The sequence below is a fragment of the Loxodonta africana genome, chromosome 24 (genome assembly GCF_030014295.1).
Source record: "Loxodonta africana isolate mLoxAfr1 chromosome 24, mLoxAfr1.hap2, whole genome shotgun sequence".
Taxonomy (NCBI): Eukaryota; Metazoa; Chordata; class Mammalia; order Proboscidea; family Elephantidae; genus Loxodonta; species Loxodonta africana.
Window position 1 is genome coordinate 7,090,990 of NC_087365.1, and position 19,664 is coordinate 7,110,653.

Below are 19,664 nucleotides of genomic sequence, written 5' to 3' on the forward strand. Positions count from 1 at the left end.
ATATCTTAAAGGTCAGCACTGCAACCTCTCAAGATGGTATATGCCAATTAACACTGTACACGCGCTTACAACAGACCATCACACATGCAGGAGCCTATTTCTGTGTTCTCCTCCATTAGCTCCAGTAGCCCAGTGCACCACTGTGACACGGTCTTCCTTACTACAACTTCACAATATATCTTGCTATGTTGTTGTTTTCGGTGCCGTCAAGTCAATTCTGACTCATAGTGACACCATGTGTCAAGGTAGAACTGCCCCCATAGGGTTTTCTTGGCTGTAATCTTTACAGAAGTAAGTCACCAGGTCCTTTTCCTGCAGATCCATTGGGTGGGTTTGTACCACCAACATTTCAGTTAGCAGCCAAGCGCTTAACCATTGCACCACCAGGGATCCTTATATATTGCTATAAAGTAAGGCAAATCCCTATCCTCTTCTTCCTTAAGAATGTCTTGCTTTTCTTGGTGTCTCATTTACATATAAGTTTTGGAACCAGCTTGTCAAGATGCATACATACATTGCATTGAATCCATAGATCAATCTAAGAAGGGAAATAACAATATTAACTCTTCCAGTCCATGAAGAGAAACCCTGGTGGCATAGTGGTTAAGAGCTACAGCTGCTAACCAAAGGTTGGCAGTTCAAATCCACCAGGCACTCAGTGGGGCAGTTCTACTTCTATAGGATCGCTATGAGTTGGAATCGACTCAAAAGCAAAGGGTTTCAGCCCATGGGCAGATACACCATTCCATTTATTTAGGCTGCTTTGATGTCTCTCGAGAAAGTTTTGTAATTTTTTATGTACTTTCTTTGTTAGAGCTATTGCTGTGGACTTCATGTTTTTACTCTATTGTAAATTGTATGTCTTCATTTCATTTTCTAACCATTTGTTTTTGGTGAATAGAAACGCAGTAGGATTTTTGTGTGTTAATTTTGTATCCAGTGACCTTGATAGACCCTCTTATTCTGATATTTTTTTTGTAGATTGTTTTGGAGATCCTGTGAATATAATCATATCATCTGAAATAATGACAGTTTCTTCCTTTTTAATTCATAGTCTTCTATTTCTATTTCTTGCGTTGCTTTATTGGCAAGGATGTCTACTACAAATGTTGATAGATGAGATGTGGGGAACATTCTGTCTCCTTCACAGTCTCACATGTAAAGCTTTCAGTGTTTCACCATTAAGCTTACTGTTTGCCATAGGGTTTGTTAGATATTCTTTAATAGATTAAGGAAGTCTCCTTCTAATCTTTTTTTTTTTTTTCATAAATGCATTTTGAATTTTCTGAAATGCTTTTTAAAATATCTACGGAAATGACCATCTGATGTTTCTCATTTAATCTATTAACGTGGTTAAGTGTACAGGTTGATTTTTAATGAAACTACACGACTCGACGGCACTGGGTTTTTTTTTTTTTTTTACACATATATTGCTGGGGTATCTAATTTGGTCATGATATTTCATTATTTTTGCACATTATCAAATATGGTTTACTGATACTTCTTTGGAATATTTGCATGTATGTTCATGAATGAGATTAACCCCTCAGTTTTTGTTTAAGGTTACACCAGCCTAATAAAATGAGTGAGTTTGTTCTTTTCTTGTATTATGGAAGTTTCTCTAAAACAATGATTATTTGTTCTTAGAAGGTTTTATAGAATTCACCAGTAATGCCATCTGGGCTGGGTTTTCCTCGATTTTTTTTTTTTTTTCACTGTGATTCAATTACTTTAAAGTTCATAGAATTATAGTTTCTATATTTCATTTTGGAAACCCTGGTGGCATAGTGGTTAAGTGCTATGGCTGCTAACCAAAGGGTCGGCAGTTTGAATCCGCCGGGTGCTCCTTGGAAACTCTATGGGCCAGTTCTACTGTGTCCTATAAGGTCGCTATGAGTTGGAATCAACTCGACGGCACTGGGTTTGGTCTTTTATATCCCATCTTGTATCTGTATTTACTAAGTTCTGTTTTTCCAGGAATTTGGCTATTACTGACAAAGTTGTTAATAATACCCTTTTGTGCCTTTTAATATCAATAGGATCAGTGATAGTGTCTCTGTTTTCATTTCTGATACTGGTAGTTTGTGAATTTTGTTTTTGGTTTTTTTTTTTTTCCTTTTTCTTAATTAGTCTTGTTAGCATTTTTATCAATTTTACTAATTTCCAAAGATCTAACATTTGGCTTTGTTGATTTTCTTTATTTTCATTCAGCTTTAGCTACATTCCACGAATTTTGATAAGCTATGTTTTTATTGGCATTAGGTTTCTAATTCCCATTGTGATTTTTTCTTTGACTCAAGGGTTGTGTATGTGTTAGAAGTACGTTATTTAATTACGAAATATTTGGGGATTTTTCTAATTACCTTTTTGTTACAAATTTATGTCTAATTTCAGTGTGATCTGAGAACATATTCTGTATGTTTTTAGCCCTTTGAAATTCATTGAGTCTTGTTTTAAGGCTCAGAATGTGACTTACGCACCAGCTGTATAAGAAATTACCCCCAAAAGTTAGTTACTTAAAATAGCTAGAATTTGGGAGTAGCTTAACTAGGTGTTTCTGGCTCAGGGTCTCTCATGAGGTTGTAGTCAAGATTCATCTGGGGTCATATGAATGCTTTTCTGGGTTGGTCGGATATGCATCCAGGAAGGCTTGCTCACATGGCTTTTGGCTGGAGGCCTAAGTTCCTCTGTGGTTATTGCCAGGGTGTATCAGTTCCTCACCATGAGGGCTTCTCCATAAGGCCTTGAGTATGCTTACCATGCAGAAACTAGCTTCTCCCAGAGTGAGATCCAAAAAGAGAGCAAGGAGGAAGTCACAGTGCCTTTTTAAGGCCTAATCTCTTGAAGTGATATACGTCAATTCTGCCACATTCTATTCATTGGAAGGGAGTTACTAAACCCAGCTTAAACTCAAGAGGAGGATAATTAGGCTGTACTTCTTGAAGGATGGAATAAGAAAGATTTGTGGACATATTTTAAAACCACTAAAGCCTGTTTAAGCAGCCCCGATGGCTCACTGGTTAAGCGCTCGGCTGCTAACTGAAAGGTTGGCAGTTTGAACCAGGGCATTGAACTGGTTCAGTCATGGCTGAGGAAGTGACACCGGAACAGACCCAAATTTTTAGAATTTGGGTGAACCAGAATGGTAGCCAAAACGGGAAAAATTATGGGTCAAAGCCCTGCTAGAAAGTTAATCTCACTCAAAAAACAAGGGCTGTGTACGCTTTGCATAGCAACCAAGTCTCTTGCCCGTCAGAGTAAGAAACCGTGGTGCCCCACTCAAAGATGGCAGCTGATGCGCTGCTTTGAATGTGTGTTGCTCTGCAGTCCTGGCAATAATGCAACCCAGGCTCCTGAAAGGGCTCACTATGCTTCTTCCAAGTCTCCCACTCCAGGGTTTCAACCTGTAATTTTTCCCGTTCTGGTTATTGTTCCAGATCGCCCAAATTGTAAAAATCGGGTCTGTTCCAGTTTCGCTTCGTCGGCTGTGACTGAACTCGTTCAAACCAGTTCAGAGTCCTGGGTCGAACCCACCAGCTGCTCTGTGGAAGAAAGATGTGGCGGTCTGCCTCTGTAAAGATTACAGCCTGGAAACCCACCCTGTGGGGCAGTTCTCTGTCCTACAGTGTCGCTGTGAGTCGGAGCCAACTCAGCAGCAGTGGTTAAAGCCTGTTTTGATAAATGCCCCGTGTGCATTTGAAAAAAATGTTTCCTTTGCAGTGGTTTGAAGCTCGTTACTGATATTGTTCAAAGTTTCTGATTTTTTACTCTTTATTATCTTTACTCTTAATTAGTGAGGGAGCAGCATTATCTCTATTTCTGTGGATTTTGTCTCTTCTTCTAGTTCTGTCAATTTGTCTTTTGAGACTATATTATTGGTTGCAGTCAAATTTGTAATTGTTATGTCTTCATGATGAATTGACTCTCTTATCATTATGATTAATCTGATCATGAATCATTGCTCTGTTTCAATTTTCTTGGTTCCTTCTTTGGAATATAATTCTTTGATTGCATCTCTACCCTTTCTTCATAACCATTATCTTTCCTTTTGTTTGCCTATTTTCTCTCCTTTTCCTCTGCGTCGTGGGAGATCATCTCAAGTTTGGTTTTACATTTAACTTATTTAATTTTCTTGTTTCTTGATGCTGTTTTTCCTTTTCTCACTGCCTCTAAAGTATATTGTAATTCTGTTTTTTACTTTTAAAACCCAAAACCCACTGCCGTCGATTCTGGCTCCTAACGACCCCACAGGGTTTCCAAAACTGTAAATCTTTACGGAAGCGGACTGTCACATCTTTCTCCCACAGAGTGGCTGGTGGGTTTGAAACATCGACCTTTTGGTTAGCAGCTGAGCACTTTAACTACTGCATCACCAGGGCTCCTTTTGTACTTTTAGTCCCTTTAGATTTTCTTACCAAGTCATCTAGCTTGAGTTACATCTTGATAACTTATTCTCTGCTGCTATCTCATAGAGGCTGATATTTTATTTTTGTTTCTAACAGTAGATAATTTTCTGCAGTGTGATTCTCTTCTCACTTTTCAGGATGATGATCCGTTGCTCTTGGTTTTTTGTTTGTTTCTTTGCTTTTTAGGCTCTACAGTTTTTTTTTTTTTTTCTCTTCAGATTGACCATTGAATCAAACAGGGCAAGTTGCCTACTTTTTCTGTATTCTTCATCCATTTAAGGTTCCGACAGTTCTTTCTCTTAGATGGATAGCTGGGTAATCATTTCTTGTGTGTAGCAGGCTTTTGTCTTCAGAAGTTTCCCTGGGTTGAGGTGGCATCTCTTTTTTTTTTTTTTTTTTTCCTTTTACTATGTAGTTCTTTGATGTCCTTACCAAACAAAGATTCCAAAAACTACAACCTCTCACATCTACTGTTCCCAGAGTTCACCGTGTTTTGTATTTAGTCCAGAGTCTGCACCTCGCTGGTGAAGGAGAGGAGAATCAAAAGTAAAATGATGTAGAAAACTACAGAGGAGCACCTGCTCATAATGGCGCCGACACCCAGATTTCCACTTGGTAGAGACCCTGGGGGACAGAAGGTGGGAAAAAGCCAGCATGATCCCTACCTCGTTCACACCAGCAGGTTTGCTATTTGAAGTCACAAAGCATAAGCTGTCGTCATTGTGGTTCTCCCTCACTTCCGTGCAAGTCATGGATTCTCTTATTAAGTTCTGGTGGAAAGATGATTGGTAGGATTGTTGTTTGATGCTCTTGGGCGATCTGTCTTTATACCTCCAGAGCTATTTATTCTACTCCATCTTGAACATTGGCCCTTGGATGTCCCAGAGATACACCCAATTCACAAGTCTAAAACTAAACAATCATCTTTTACCATACCCCCTACCTGCACCTGTTTCTCCACTGTTGGCCTTCTCAGTGATGTCACTGTGAGCTGCTCATTTGTCTCATTCTTTTGTCCATTCAGCACCAATCCCTGATGATTCTATATTTTAGAACTCCCTTGAATTCATTCAATTTTATTCACCTCTACTGCCATTTCCCTCTACATTTATCTTCTCTGAATTATTGGAACAGCTTGTTGACTGATCATAATAGCTCCAGTCTTGGACCCCTGCATATTGTAGTCGAGGTGTTTTTCTAGAGCAGACGTCTACACATGTCATCTACTTCTTGTGGTTCCTCACTTCCTTAAGTTTAAAGTACAGATTCCTTAACATAACTCAGAGGTGATTCAAGATATGGTGGCACCTACCCATTCTCCAGCCCCAGCACCTACCACTTAACACCCTCCCCTCCTTATACCCTCACTGCAGCCTTCTTACCACCAGGACCTTATTATACAAGTTACCTCCCCCACCTATTGCCTTGCTAACTCCTTCAATTTCAGCTTCAAAATCATCCCCTTAGGGAAGCCTTTGCTCAGTCTCTGAGACCCATCCATGCTTTCTCATATCACCCAAACTTACCCTTATTGTGATTGTTCTTGTCACAGTGCATTGTAATGGCCCACTTACTTGACTGTTAATCTTATGTCAGCTTCTTTTAGGCAACCCAAAACCAAAGAAACCCATTGCTATCGAGTCGATTCCATCTCATAGCAACCCTGTAGAACACAGTAGAACTGCCCCATAGGGTTTCCAAGGAGCAGCTGGTGGACTCGAACTGCTGACCTTTTGGTTAGCAGTCAAGCTCTTAATCACTACACCATCAGGACTGCTTATATGCAAAGACAGTCTTTTATTCACTGCTGTATCCCAAGCCCCTCACCCGGTGCCAACCACAGTGGAAGCACTGTATAGATAATATTCGTTGAAAGAAGTCAGAAGACCTAGACTGGAGACCTACATTTATTAATTAAATTATGTAAGCAATTAATTTCACGCATTCAACAAATATTTGCATTCTTACCTGTGCCGGGTACAGTGCTACTCATTGGGAGTTTTCCTCCTCTGTCTCCAGCTACTCCTTCTCAGTATTCTTTGCTGGTTCTTCCTCATGTCTCCAACCTCTGAACGTTGGAGTGCTGCAGGGTGTAGTCCTTGAGCCTCTTTTTTTCTTCTTTTTTTGATCATTCGATCTCATGGCTGGAAACACCATCTATAAATGAACAACTCTTACGTTTGTATCTCTACCGTGGTCCTCTCCCCCACCTTCTAGCCTGGTGTATCCACTGCCTCCTTGATACATCACCGCTGGAGATCTAACGGGCATCTCAGCCTTGGTGCATCTAAACTTAAGCTAATAACCCACCCTCTTCGTTTTCTCCATTTTAGGAAAAGGTGGCTCCAGCCTTCCAATCTGCAGGCCAGAAACTTTTGCGTCATCCTTGATGTTTCTCTTTCTGACCCACCACATAAACAATCCTTAGCAAATCTTATCAACTCTACCTTCAAAATATGCCCAGAAACCAGCTGCCTCTCACCACTGCTCCTGCTACCATTCTGGTCCAAGCCACCATCATCTCCTGCCTGGATTATTCAGCAGTCCCTTAATTTGTCTCCACCAGACTCCGTGCAGCTTTACCAACACAGTGGACAGACAGTACCTTTAAAATGTAGGTCAGATCATAGCCCCCACTTCTCTAAACCCTCCGGAAGGCTTTCATCTCACTTGGAGTAGAAATTGAAAATCTTAACAATTTCCTACAAGGTCTCTCCTCTTACTTGTCCAACTTTATTTCCTCCTATTCTTCTTCTTGCTCACTCAGCTCCAGCCATTGTGGCTTCCTTGCTGTTGTTTCAACACTGCAGTTCCACTCCCACCTCAGAAGCCATTCCCTCGGCTTGGGATGTTCTTAGATGTCCTCATGGCTTGTGGTTCATTCCCTCACTTCCTTCAGTTCTTTACTGAAATGTCCTCTTCTCTACAAAGCCCTTTCTTGATCTGAAATTAGAAACTCTCTCTCCAATACTTCTTATTGCTCTTCCTTGTTTTATTTCTCACTTCAGCACTTTTACTATCTAACATATCATATATTTTACTTATTTATACTGTTTATTCTCTGAGATCTCCCAATAAGTTGTAAGGTCAATGAAGGCAAGGATTTTTGTACTAGTCATTGCTGTGTCTCCAATGAATAGAACAGTGTCCGTCACATGGTAAACCAAACCAGTTGCTGTCAAGTGGATACTAGTTCATGGCGACCCCATGTGTATCAGTGGAACTGTGCTCCATAAGGCTATCAATGACTGATTTTTCAGTAGGAGATATCCAGGCCCTTCTTCTGAGGAGCCTCTCAGTGAACTCAAACCTCCAACATTTTGGTTAGCAGCTGAGCATGTTAACTCTTTGCACCACCCAGGGACTCCACATGGTAGGCACCGAATAACTATTCATGGACTAAATGAATAAGTGAGTGAGAGGGTGAATAAATACAGGAGTTACAAGTCAGACCCAGTCCTTGACCTCACAAAGTGTACGATTTCCGTATTAGAGAATAAAGTTAATGAAATTCTGGTAGAAAAATAAATAAAAAAAAAACGAGAGAGAGAGAAGAAAATCCAAACAGACACCAAAATTTTGTATATCATTGTCTTAGTTACCTAGTACTGCTGTAACAGAAATACCTTAAGTGCGTGGCTTTAAGGCATAAAATGTTTTTCCTCACACTTCTGAAGGCTAGAGGTATGAATTCGGGATGCAGCTCTACAGGGAGTTCCATCTTTGTCTCTTTCCGCTTCTGGTAGCAGCAATTCTTGGAGCTCCTGGGCTTGTAGATTCATTTTCCTCCGTCATCAGATCATGCCTGTCTTCTGTGTGTGTCTGTCTCTGTGTCTTTGTTGTTAGGTGCCTTTGAGTCAGTTCCGACTCATAGCGACCCTATGTATAGCAGAATGAAACACTGCCCAGTGCTACACTATTCTCACAGTCATTGCTATGTTTGAGCCCGTTATTGCAGCCACTGTGTCAATCCATCTCCTTGAGGGCCGTCTTCGTTTTCACTGACCCTCTGCTTTACTAAACATGATGTCCTTTTCTAGGGACCGGTCTCTCCTGATAGCATGTCCAGAGTACGTGATACAAAGTCTTGCCATTCTCGCTTCTAGGGAGCATTCTGGCTGTACTTCCAAGACAGATTTGTTCATTCTTCTGGCAATCCGTGGTATATTCAGTATTCTTCACCAACACCATAATTCAAAGACATCAGTAATTCTTCAGTCTTCCTTATTCTTTATCCAGCTTTCACATACATATGAGGTGATTGAAAATACCATGGCCTGGGTCAGGTGCACCTTAGTCTTCAAAGTGACATGTTTGCTTTTTAACACTTTGAAGAGGTCTTTTGCAGTCTCTGTGTCTAGGCTTTTGTTTATATAACTCAGAAGTGATTAGATTTAGCACCCACTCTTCACTGGTATAACCTCAACTGATGGATTGATTACGTTACATTAGATTGCATTATGGGAGGTGATTACATTGTATTGCATTAGGTGTAAGGTAACTATATTACATTACACTGGATTATATCCACACATGTAGGGGTTAGGATTCCAGCACACGTTTTGCAGGTACAGGATTTAATCCATAACAATCATCCACACAGTAGAAGTGAGTCTCTGCTACAGAAGTAGAAAGAAATGAGGATAAAGCAAAATCTTGGCAGCAAAAGGAAAGAAGATTCAAGAAGAGTGAGGAGTATAAGTAGGACCTTGCAGGTGTTGACAGGCACAGTCATCATCTCATTTAAAGGTTGATATACATCAGGATCAAGACAGGAACATTGCCAATTCCCAGCCCGGTTCAGGAGGAAGCAAGGGCAAAAGTGTGCAGTGAAGCACTGTATTGGTCCACGTGGATGGGGTACTTAGGAAGAGTAATGCCATTTCTGCGAATGACAACACAATTAAAAAAGAATAACCTGGTATCATTCAAAGTTCTGCTGAAGAGTTCAGCATAGAGGAGCAGAGTGGAGCAACTGCTCTGTGGGTGACAGCCCTGCGTGGCCATGATGGTTCTTAAAATTTAACCAGCTGCTCTCCTGTCTGTGGTTTGAGGTTTATTGACTTTTGGAAATTAAGCATTTTTCCCTTTTGAATCCACAGGTTCCATTCTTTGGGCCTCTGTTTGATGGAGCCATCGTGAGTGGGAGGCTGCTGCCAAGCCTCATCTGTGCCACATGCATAAATGCCAGCAGGGCTGTGAAGGGCCTCATCCCGCTCTACCAGAGCTTGTATCTTTTTGCTTTAACCTTGGGACTTACTAGCCACCCCAGAACCCAGATGACTGCCAGTTTTTCGTGAGAGGTAAGTATTAAAAACTGGGTTGAAGAGGGATGAAAAAATGTTGAAAGTAAGGTAATGTGGTGTCCATAACAGTTATTAATTTATATTGAATATTATGATTTGTGTGGCATCGAACTTAGGACGAGGCTGTTTTCGTAATTTAGTCTACTAGGTTGGTGTCTGAGAAGCTGTGACTGTCAGGAGATGCTCACACTTCCTTAGGTACTCTTCCTCCGTGCAGCCTTCCGCCTTCACCCACCCCCCTGCTGCTGCAGTCCATTGTGTGTAAGGCGGGATGCTAAGCAAAACCTCAACAGTCTTGTTCAGTGTGCTTACCAGAAACTGACACCAAACGAGATAACTCTAGTAAGTCAAGGAACATGGCAGGAGCCGTGGAGCAGTACAGATCAGGTTCTGACTTGACAGTTTGCGTGTCAACTGGGACATCGCATCTCGTCGGGAGATAAGGAAAACGTGTCCCGAATGAAGTTGTGTTTGAACCTATCAGAAAGTATGCCTATAAATTCTGTTGTGACTTTCCCAACCATTAATAGTCCTTTTTCTAATTCCTGATCTTATCTCTAAAAACGGGAAATTTCACTTTTTTAATTTTTTTTTAAACATTAATTGGCAGGCTCAACTCTTTAAGCCTGAGCATGATCTCTTATTATAAGAAAAAGAGATTTAGGTGAGTGTCTTCACCACAGCGCCTGCAAAAGGTGTCTGACCTCTTAGTAAAACTTAGAATCTCTTCGTTTCTAATTGGTATTGATGATTCTAGACGTATTGTGCCTAACCTCTCTCTATACTTCTCCCAGCCTAATAGTAAGTGGTGATGTGTTGCTAGAGGGTGGGGGTGGGGTGGGTGAGAGATAGCACATGTGAATAGATACAGTCCATGAAAAATACCTTTCATTAAAATCCTGGTCACTTCATTGACTGATATTCTGCCTTTAGATTAAAAAAAAAAAAATACATATGCCATGTGGCAACTTGGAATTATCATAGAAATTAGAAGTAGAAAAGAGCTATTAGGTCCCATCTGGTCCCTCCCCCGGGGCCAGGGTAGTAGTATTCCCCTCTGCATATTCACTTGTCTTTGTCCAGGCTGGTGGGGAGCGTTTTGGAGATGGCATTCTTCACAGTGATTTCCACAGAGCTGAGGCTTACTCTGATGGCCAGTGTTGACTCAGACTTCAGCATGGGAGTTTTTATTTCACATGTTGTTAGAAAGAGCTTCTTGGCAGAAATGAGAAAGACCTATTCAGTAATTGGCTTGTCAGTTTGCATGTCAGCTAGGACCAGCTAGACACTCATCATTTGAGTATGCTGGACCAAGACAACAAAAAATCATTTGCAAACAAGAAAATACAGTTTTCTATAATAAGTCCATTGTGATTTTTGTCACAATACCTTCTCTGCTTATTGAACTTCTCATAATAAAATATATCCTTTGTCATTCTGTTGAACACTGCTTTCTCAAAGAATTGAAATACCAGCATTTGAGTAATCGGGTTTAGGGAAAACTGTCTCTTTTAAAAAGTTCAGAGGATAGTATTCACTATCCTTTGAAAACTTTTTAAGGAATTCCATGAGGACTAACGTGCATGCCAGCTAAAGCTACCAATGCTGATGGGGCTGGTAAATGCTGTACTCTACAATAACTTATAAAATAGCCAGGTGGACATCTAGAAGGACAGTTCAGTACAGAAATTAGGAAGGAGGAAATGGCAAAATCTATTACATTGCTCATCATAAAAATTTTAATGATTTTGTTTAGTCTTATACCTTGAGAAGATTTAACTGATACTCTTCAAATAAGGTATTTAAAACAGGAAATAAACTGTTACATTTTTATAGCGATGCAGTCAATGGGAAAAACTTTGCAGTCACTTAACTACTCTGTTCGTTGATTTCTGTCTACAAAAAATGCTAATATTGAGGCCAGAAACAAGGGGTATAATAACAGAAGTGGCGGACATGGAAAAAGAAAAAAAGGGAGTTTTTTATATTTTCGATTTTTTAAAAACTTTATTTTTAAAATTGTATTGCCTCCTTAGGCTATTAATAATTGATAGCTCCCTTAACATTTTACTAAAATATCCTGGTCCTCACACACTTTGGCAGAAGCCTAAACTAGTTTATGTTGCAGCTGATGTCTGGAATTCACAGCTTCATTGAACTTAGATTTGAATTTTGAAAAACACCAAATAACTGAACAAATCCTAGTTAGGGATGTCTGATTACATTTATTCATTTACCAAACAAATATTTACTGTGGACTCACTGTCTGCCAAGCCCTGTGCTAGGAGCGAGTGATGCAGCGGGGATCAAGGCCAACGACGTTCAAAGAAGAAAGAGACAAACTAATCAATACAGAAGCTAGCTGTGAGACCTTCTGTAAAGAAAGTGCACAGAGAATTGGCGTGAAGAAGGATCAGATCAGGGGAAGGCCATCTGATGAGAGCATTTAGGTTGAGATTGGAGAGATGAGAGAAAGACCAACCCGGAGAGTAGGAGGCTGCCTCCAGGCAGAGGGCACAGTCACAGGCACCAGGACTCACCGTGCTCTTGAGTGGTCAACTTGTATTTTTTTTTTTTTTTTGGAATTACATGCATGTTCGGAAACCCTGGTGGTGCAGTGGTTAAGAGGTACAGCTGCTAACTGAAAGGTCAGCAGTTGGAATATACCAGGCGCTCTTTGGAAACCCTATGGGGCAGTTCTACTCTGTCCTATAGGGTCACTATGAGTTGGAAACGACTTGACGGCAATGAGTTTGTTTTGTTTTTTTTAATATGCATGTTCAAGGCCATCAGCATGCATATGACCCATGCAGAGCTAGTTTTCTGGGTGGTACCCGCAGAAGCCAGGCCTCCCAGGCCCTTTTACCTCAAGGTGTGCCAGGGATAACAGGTGAGGGAGAGAATGTAGGTTATGACCCCATCCCCTGTAAGCCCCCCAGCAGAGGCTGAAAAGATCAGTGGTACCTTAGACACCTGGAACCAGGGTCAGCTGTGTAATTTACAGCACCCAGTAGAAAATGAAAATGCCAGGCCCCTTGTTCAAAAAGCAGGACAAAGTATCTTTAGAGGTGCTAAAATATGAAGCTGTTTCCATTCTTCTGTACTCTGTCTCTCTCTCTCAAGTTTTTTTATTTGTGATTTAATGTCATTCTAAGTAAAGAAAAACTAAAATTATGAATTATTAGCATGAATTTTATCATTTTTATTTATAGTACGCAATGCCAGCTTAAAGTGCAAATATAAGAGCATTCACCTCGTATATGGAATCACCACAACCACACAATTCATATTTTATTCTTACCAGAACAATGGAAACACTACACGAAACGAACTCACCAATTTGTGTTTGACTGTCCATATGTGCATATCCTACCAACACTGTCTACCTTTACCTTACTGATGAAGAGGAAGGACTGACAGGAAAAGGTCGCCCTGTCTTCCTTTCCCTTCTCTCATTGTCGTCAGAGTGAATGGTTGACTAATACAGGGAAGTAACACAAGTAGGAAAGGCTATAGTAGGATTCCTTGGTGGTGGTGCTCAGACCACTGCTGCTGTCTTTGTGCATTCAGAGCAAGTTCTGTTTGGGATGGGAAGAGTGGCCTGTCAGGGCCTTCAGTGCCCCCACTTACTTAGTAACAGACCTGATACACTAATCTGGTGCTCACTTTGAGTCTTCCTGAACTCCCTCAGGTTATGGGTTCCACCCAGTTCCACCATGTGTGAGAGGGTCTGTAGGTAAGGAACCTGCAGACCAGGCATTGTGCTGTCCCTGCTAACACACATGCTTCATTGTCCCATCACACTTCACACATAAAACACAAGCTCCAAGATAAGACTGCTAAGAATTTCAAGATGACAGCAGCAGAGCTTTAAGGCAAGTAGGGGCTCCTTCTGAGCATGGGGCCCTTTGGTACTGCTCAGGCCCTATAGAACCTTGCCTGGGATCCAGTTTGAAACCCCAACAATATAGAACTTCAGCAAAATTGTATTGGCATATGAACCAAGACCCATTAAGGAATAAAAGCAGCATGTATCCACAGCTCTAGAAGATGCAGCTCATTTAAGAAACCAAAAACCTGAGAAAGAATTACTATTATCTGTTCCTAAGAGACGTGGGGGAGAGATGCAGCAGTCTGCTTCTGTAAAGATTACACCCTTGGAAGCCCTGTGGGACAGTTCTACTCTGTCCTGCAGGGTCACTGTGAGTCAGAATCAACTTGACAGCAGTAGATTCAGTTTTTGGTTCCTCTGAGATACTGTGGTGGATGTGGACAAAGAAAGAAAGCTTTCTTTATCAACATGGGCCATTTTATATGGGCAGCCCTGTGTCCCCATCTTATTTCCAATGTTTAGACTATAATTGTAAAGTAGAACATTGCCACACGAAACTGGTCATTTCCTCCAGTGTCACTCATTTTCTCAGTATTAGAATGACTGTTTTATGAACAAAGGAAGTATTGTTTAGTTCAGACCTTCTGTAAATTCTCTAGAAAGGTAGCACTTGCTTTTTTCTATTGACCGTAGATAACCAAACATTGAACCTGCGAACAAAATAGAGAAAAGAGCCAATGGAAATTACTTTGGCGTGATTACTTGTATGTCTCTGACCCCTTCCCAGCTAATGATGGTTGCTTAACTCCTTGAAATAGTGTCAGTTGAGACTCACTTTTATAAAATATTTAAGTAGAAGTGGAAATGTGGGCAGTTCTATATCAGTTTTATTCAATAATGTTCAAGAAAACATGACATTTCTTATTACGCTGAGGATTGAGGCATTTCTGGAATGAATCGCCATTTTGGGGCCTTTTTGACCAGTATCCGGCTTAGAATCTATATGAAAGGATTTTTTGGTTGGGGTATCCTTGGCTAACTAACCAAACAGTTGGAACTCTGGGGCAAAGGCACTTAGAAGACTGAAAAATACCATTGTTTCATGTGATCAAAAAAATCACAACCATAGTAGCACGTGTTTGGCGAGCATCCTCAGTAAGGTTCCAGCCCAGTCCCTTTGTCCCTCCTGGGCTTTCATGTAGCCTCCTCAGTGGGCTAACCCAAACCTGTCAAGTGGAGCCACTGTCCTGTGGCCATTGCTCTTCTGAGTGATGGCGACCAACTCACCTGCCATCTGCCTTTTCTATCCCTCGTGGGCAATCAGAGGGCCTATTCCTGTGCCTCATGTGTTGTAAATGGGAAGCTTGCCACATGTTATGTTTACAGCTCCCAAGCCAACTAAAGATTCTGAAATCAAACCATGGTCAGCTGATAGAAGCTTCCAAGACCATTTGAGCCAGGCCTTTCATTCTCTTGTCAGATAACCGGTTTCAGGGAAATAGTGGCCACACAATATGCAGTGTGCCCATTAGGAGGAGTTCATCCTGAATCAAACAGATGGCGGCTTTTTAAAATAAATGTCCACTTCAGTAGAATAGTTTCAATGGCATTTGCCATCTCTACTATCTAGAACTATCAGCATTTGATGGAGAGAACAGAACTACTTAAGAAAAAGTAATTTTGCCTGATTCCTACACAAATGAAATTTAGTTCGATTTTTAATTTACAGATATATTTGATAATACAGAGGCTCTCTTTCAGACCCGTGGTTTTTTAATATTGCTATATTCTGCTCCCAATTAACACATTTTAAGAAATGGCCCCTCCGTCTAAAGCTGTAACCCTGTTTCTTTCCTCTCCAGTGGTATCTTTGGTTCTTTTTCCTGGGCAGACCTTTTAGTTCTTCCATTTATCTCCATACACTTCAGAAAAGGAATCAAACAGTACCATGTGTTGTATTTTACTATGCAGACCCAGTTATGCATTTGTCAACATTTGCTGTGTCTCTCCTATATGTCAGGCACTGTCCTAGCCACTAGGAATAGAAATACAAGTTAGATATTCCAAGTGAGGAGACAGTATTTGCTCATGGGCTGAGCTCTGGAAGAGTACATTGCTTTTGAGAACCACAGATGCTTCAGCATAGGAGAGTGTCGAGGACACACACACAGAGGATAGAGGTGATGAAAATGTTCACTGGGCATTGGAGAGGTTCTGCGAGATAGTGAGGGCTGAGCTAAGACAGTGGTAGGGGATGGATTGGATAGCTGTGCATGGGAGGTAGGCTGATTTAATGGAGGACCTGTTAGGTTTCCTGTGGTGTGGAGGCTGATAAGAGAAAAGGATCAAGGAGCGAATTCCTTGGAGCATCGGCTTTTGAGGAGTAGGCTTGGGAGGAGAAGGTGGAATTAGAAAGGTAGGAAGGAGAGAAATGAAGGATCCCATTCAGCAGGCAGGTCAGGCAAGGTATATCCTCTGGAACAGTCTTATCCATCATCAGTCTCAAGTCTTCATCTTGGAGAACTGGGTGTAATAGAACCTATAACTGAGTTACTACAAGAGAAGAGGTAAAACCACATTAAAAAAACAGCAGCACCTGCATGCTGGAGAACAGGAATTGCAGGGGAGTAGGGCTGGATCAAAAAGTAGCAACTTTTCTAATCCAAATTTCTAAACAGGCCCAAGGACAAACTATGGTTTATTAGGGATTTTTACTAATCAGTAATAGCTCTAAGGTCCATTCTACTAAAGGCAGCAAGCATTTGCTAAGTTCTTGGCTGGCAAGCAACCTCATTTCTCAGAAGGTAGAGGAAGTAAGCCAGGGGAACTACTATTTTGGATCCATTCTTTAGGAATTTGAAAGAATGGATTTGTGGCTTTGAATGTTGCAGAAAGTAATGGGTCAGCTAGAGTTTGTATAAGAATGTGAAAAAAATGTAAACAGACCTGTACCCTAGACAGTTGGTGTCATGGATTGAATTATGTCACCCAAAAATACGTGCCAACTTGGCTAGGCCATGATTCCCAGTACTGTGTGGTTGTCCTCCATTTTGTGATCTGATGTGTTTATCCTGTGTGTTGTAAATCCTAACCTCTATGATGTTAATGAGGTAGGATTAGATGCAGTTATGTTAATGAGGCAGGACTCAATCTACAGTATTAGGTTGTATCTTGAGTAAGCCTCTTGAAATATAAAAGAGAGAAGCAAGCAGAGAGGAAGGGAGCCTCATTACCACCTAGCAAGAAGAGCCAGGAGCTGAGCACGTCTGTTGGACCCGGGGTCCCTGTGCTGAGAAGCCCTTAGACTAGGGGAAGATCGATGACAAGGACTTTCCCCCAGAGCTGACAGAGAAAGAAAGCCTTCCGCTAGAGCTGGTGCCCTGAACTTGAACTTCTAGCCTCCTAGACTGTGAGAGAATAAATTTCTTCGTTAAAGCCATCTACCTGAGATACTTCCGTTATAGCAGCACTAGATAACTAAGGCAGTTGGCAAGCACATTTCAAAAAGTAAAGTTGGGAGAAAGAAATGGCATATTCCCATGTGTGAGCTGAGGCTATAAAAGGGACTGAAAATTTTTCAACAGTGGGGTTTTTTATTATAAAATTAAGATTACTTCACTGAGACAGAAAAAGGAGAGGCACAGAAGAGCAGCCAGTGTGGTCCCTAGTGAGTCCATACCTAAAACCGGTGCATCAGGGTTAAGAGAGGAGCACCTGACCCTGCTGGTGGAAGGCCCTCACTGTCAGCAGACAGCCAGCACCCTCCATCTTCCCTATCATGTCTTCTGCAAATGGAAGGGGTGGAAATGTCACTTGGTGTACGAACTCAAATTCACATCATTGAAAACACAGTAAGAAAAACTAAAGAACTGGCCCTGCAAGTAAGAGCCAGACTTAAGGTGCCCGTATGTTTGGTTGTGGAATGCCTTTACAGCACTGATCTCGGTACCACGGTTTTTTAAGAAATCGAGTAGAATAAAGCAAGCACCCAAAACTGGAAACAGGGAAGTGTTTTCCTCATTTTCAAATAGGATTAAAGGATGAATTTGGGAATTTTGCATGGGTCCCTTGTAAAATTCTGAGATTAGATTACTAAATAGCTTATGAGCTTTCAGAAAAGAATGAGTTCACAAAGAATAAGATATCCCAAACACATTTTTAAAATTATTTTTTATAAGATTACTATTTTCAGGGATTAGGGAAAACTTGTAAATTTGGGTTTTGGTACAACATCAGATAAATTCACATGATCATCAATCAGGCAGATACGAGAGAGAAATGTGGGCCTCCGGAAGCTGGGCAGTCTCACGGTGGCAAACCCTAAAATGCATTAATTCATGGGTCGCCAGTCAGTCGCTGGGACTCTTATCTCTGCTGTGGTGTACCTTGGCTTTACTCAGCCCTTTTTCCATTCAGCAACTTTTTATCAGTAACTTTCACAAAGGTCTGGAACACATGTATATTAAAAAATCATTTGGCAGTTCACTAATATGACACAAAACAAAATCAGAAATCAGGATTTTCTCAACAGACAAATTTCCAGGCCCAAAGCAACAGGCTTAAAAGGGTAGAAATGTGAAGTCATGTATGTAAGGTTTGAATCATCAGCTGGGTAAGCACAGGGTGAGTGGGATGTGGCTTGACAGCCGTTCACTGTGAAAAACGGTGGGTTCTGGCTGACTAGCGAGTAGAGATGTGAGACGACGGGTGATGGACTGCAGACCACTGCAGTGTGCCCCAGAGCTGTGCCAGCACACTCCAGGGCCACAGCAGCAGAAGTGTGAGGTGCTAGCATCCAGAGAGAAGGAACAGTCTCTGCCCGCACAGCCTTGGGTCCATCTGAAACGCCATGATGCTGCTCTGGGGGCCGCGTTTTAGGAGGGACCCTGACAGCCTGGAGCAAGGCCAGAGAAATTGTGACCGTTGCACCGTAGGTATTGGGAAGCCATTAAAACCAAGAAGGCATTGTTTCTGGAGCCTGAGAGGTTTTTAGAAAGGAGACCACACTGCAGAAGTAAGACCAGTGAACAGAGGAAAACAGGAAGCAGCTTTAGCTCAGTGTCAAGCAGACATTCAAAAGCCAGAGCCTACAAACCAGCTGCCTGCAGGCCAAGTCCAACCACAGATGGGCTTTTCCCGAACTGCAGTCTCAGCCTCCCTGTGTTACCAAAAAAAAAAAAAAAAAACTCGTTGCCATTGAGTCGATTCCGACTCGTAGCGACCCCTGCATTACCAAAAAACAAAAATTAACAATTGAGTTTGTCAGCCACGTTGAAAAATTGGGAGATTTTGCGTTTTTGAACAATCTGGATATTTGGCTTCTGGCGAAGTGTGGGAACATCTGAGCACACTGGGCCTCCCTTCCTGCTGGCAGTGACCGTCCTCTCTGCACCTCAGCCTCCTGGTGCTACTGCCTCCCCAGCCTTAACCTTTCGTTACTACGTTTTTCTTCTTAATTTTTTTTTTTCTTATAGCATGCGTTTTCAGTATTAGAATGCATGCTTACTAACTGAGGGTGTTTAAGTTTTTGGTTGGTAATATGGATTTTGAGAAGTATGATGTGGTAATACAAGCTGCCAATGAGGCAAGTGGCACTGTGGCCTCGCCGACCTGTGGCATGACAGTACGCCAGTGAGAACTAGGTAGGTGATTTATTGCAGGTGCCTTTCCATTAGGTGACGTGGGGACCCTGTGGTTTTCCAGATATGACACAGAAAAATCAAAATAAACCCATCAGGCCTCTGTAACTATCACCCAGGAAAGCCATAATTATGCTTGCAAGCCTCATCTCACAGAAATAAAGGGAAAAAATGCAAAAGTTTACAAAACTAACACATCCAGGAAGCATCACCTGATAGAGTGCTCAACCTACACAACAATGAGGCTCCAACTCCGCTCTACTGAGCGTCACACATTTCAAAAGGACCCACTTTGTTGCTAAATGCATTAGAACCAGAATAACATACTGCCAGTGAGGTCCAAACCAACTCGTTGCCATTCAGTCAATTCCGAGTTGTACTGACAAAAAGTGGCTAGCATACCGTTCACGCCAGTGGTAACAAAAGTGTTAAGGCTAGTGCCAGAGGCCGTCGTCTGGGCACCCCAGCCAGCTTGTCTCCC

The 19,664-nt window shown here is 41.6% G+C and overlaps 1 protein-coding gene across 12 annotated transcripts in view; it reads left to right on the forward strand.

Moving 5' to 3' along the window:
• RALGAPA2 (Ral GTPase activating protein catalytic subunit alpha 2) overlaps nucleotides 1–19,664 on the forward strand; it is a 421,554-nt gene that overhangs the window by 297,025 nt on the left and 104,865 nt on the right. For 7 of the 12 annotated variants that reach the window (XM_023549982.2, XM_023549976.2, XM_023549980.2 and 4 more), the window contains one exon: nucleotides 9,509–9,636. In XM_023549982.2, coding sequence (XP_023405750.1) covers nucleotides 9,509–9,636 — 128 coding nt within the window. Of the gene's footprint in view, nucleotides 1–9,508; nucleotides 9,710–11,986; nucleotides 18,734–19,664 lie in introns of those variants that run through there. The other 5 variants (XM_023549977.2, XM_064275724.1, XM_023549978.2 and 2 more) reach the window with 3 other exon arrangements.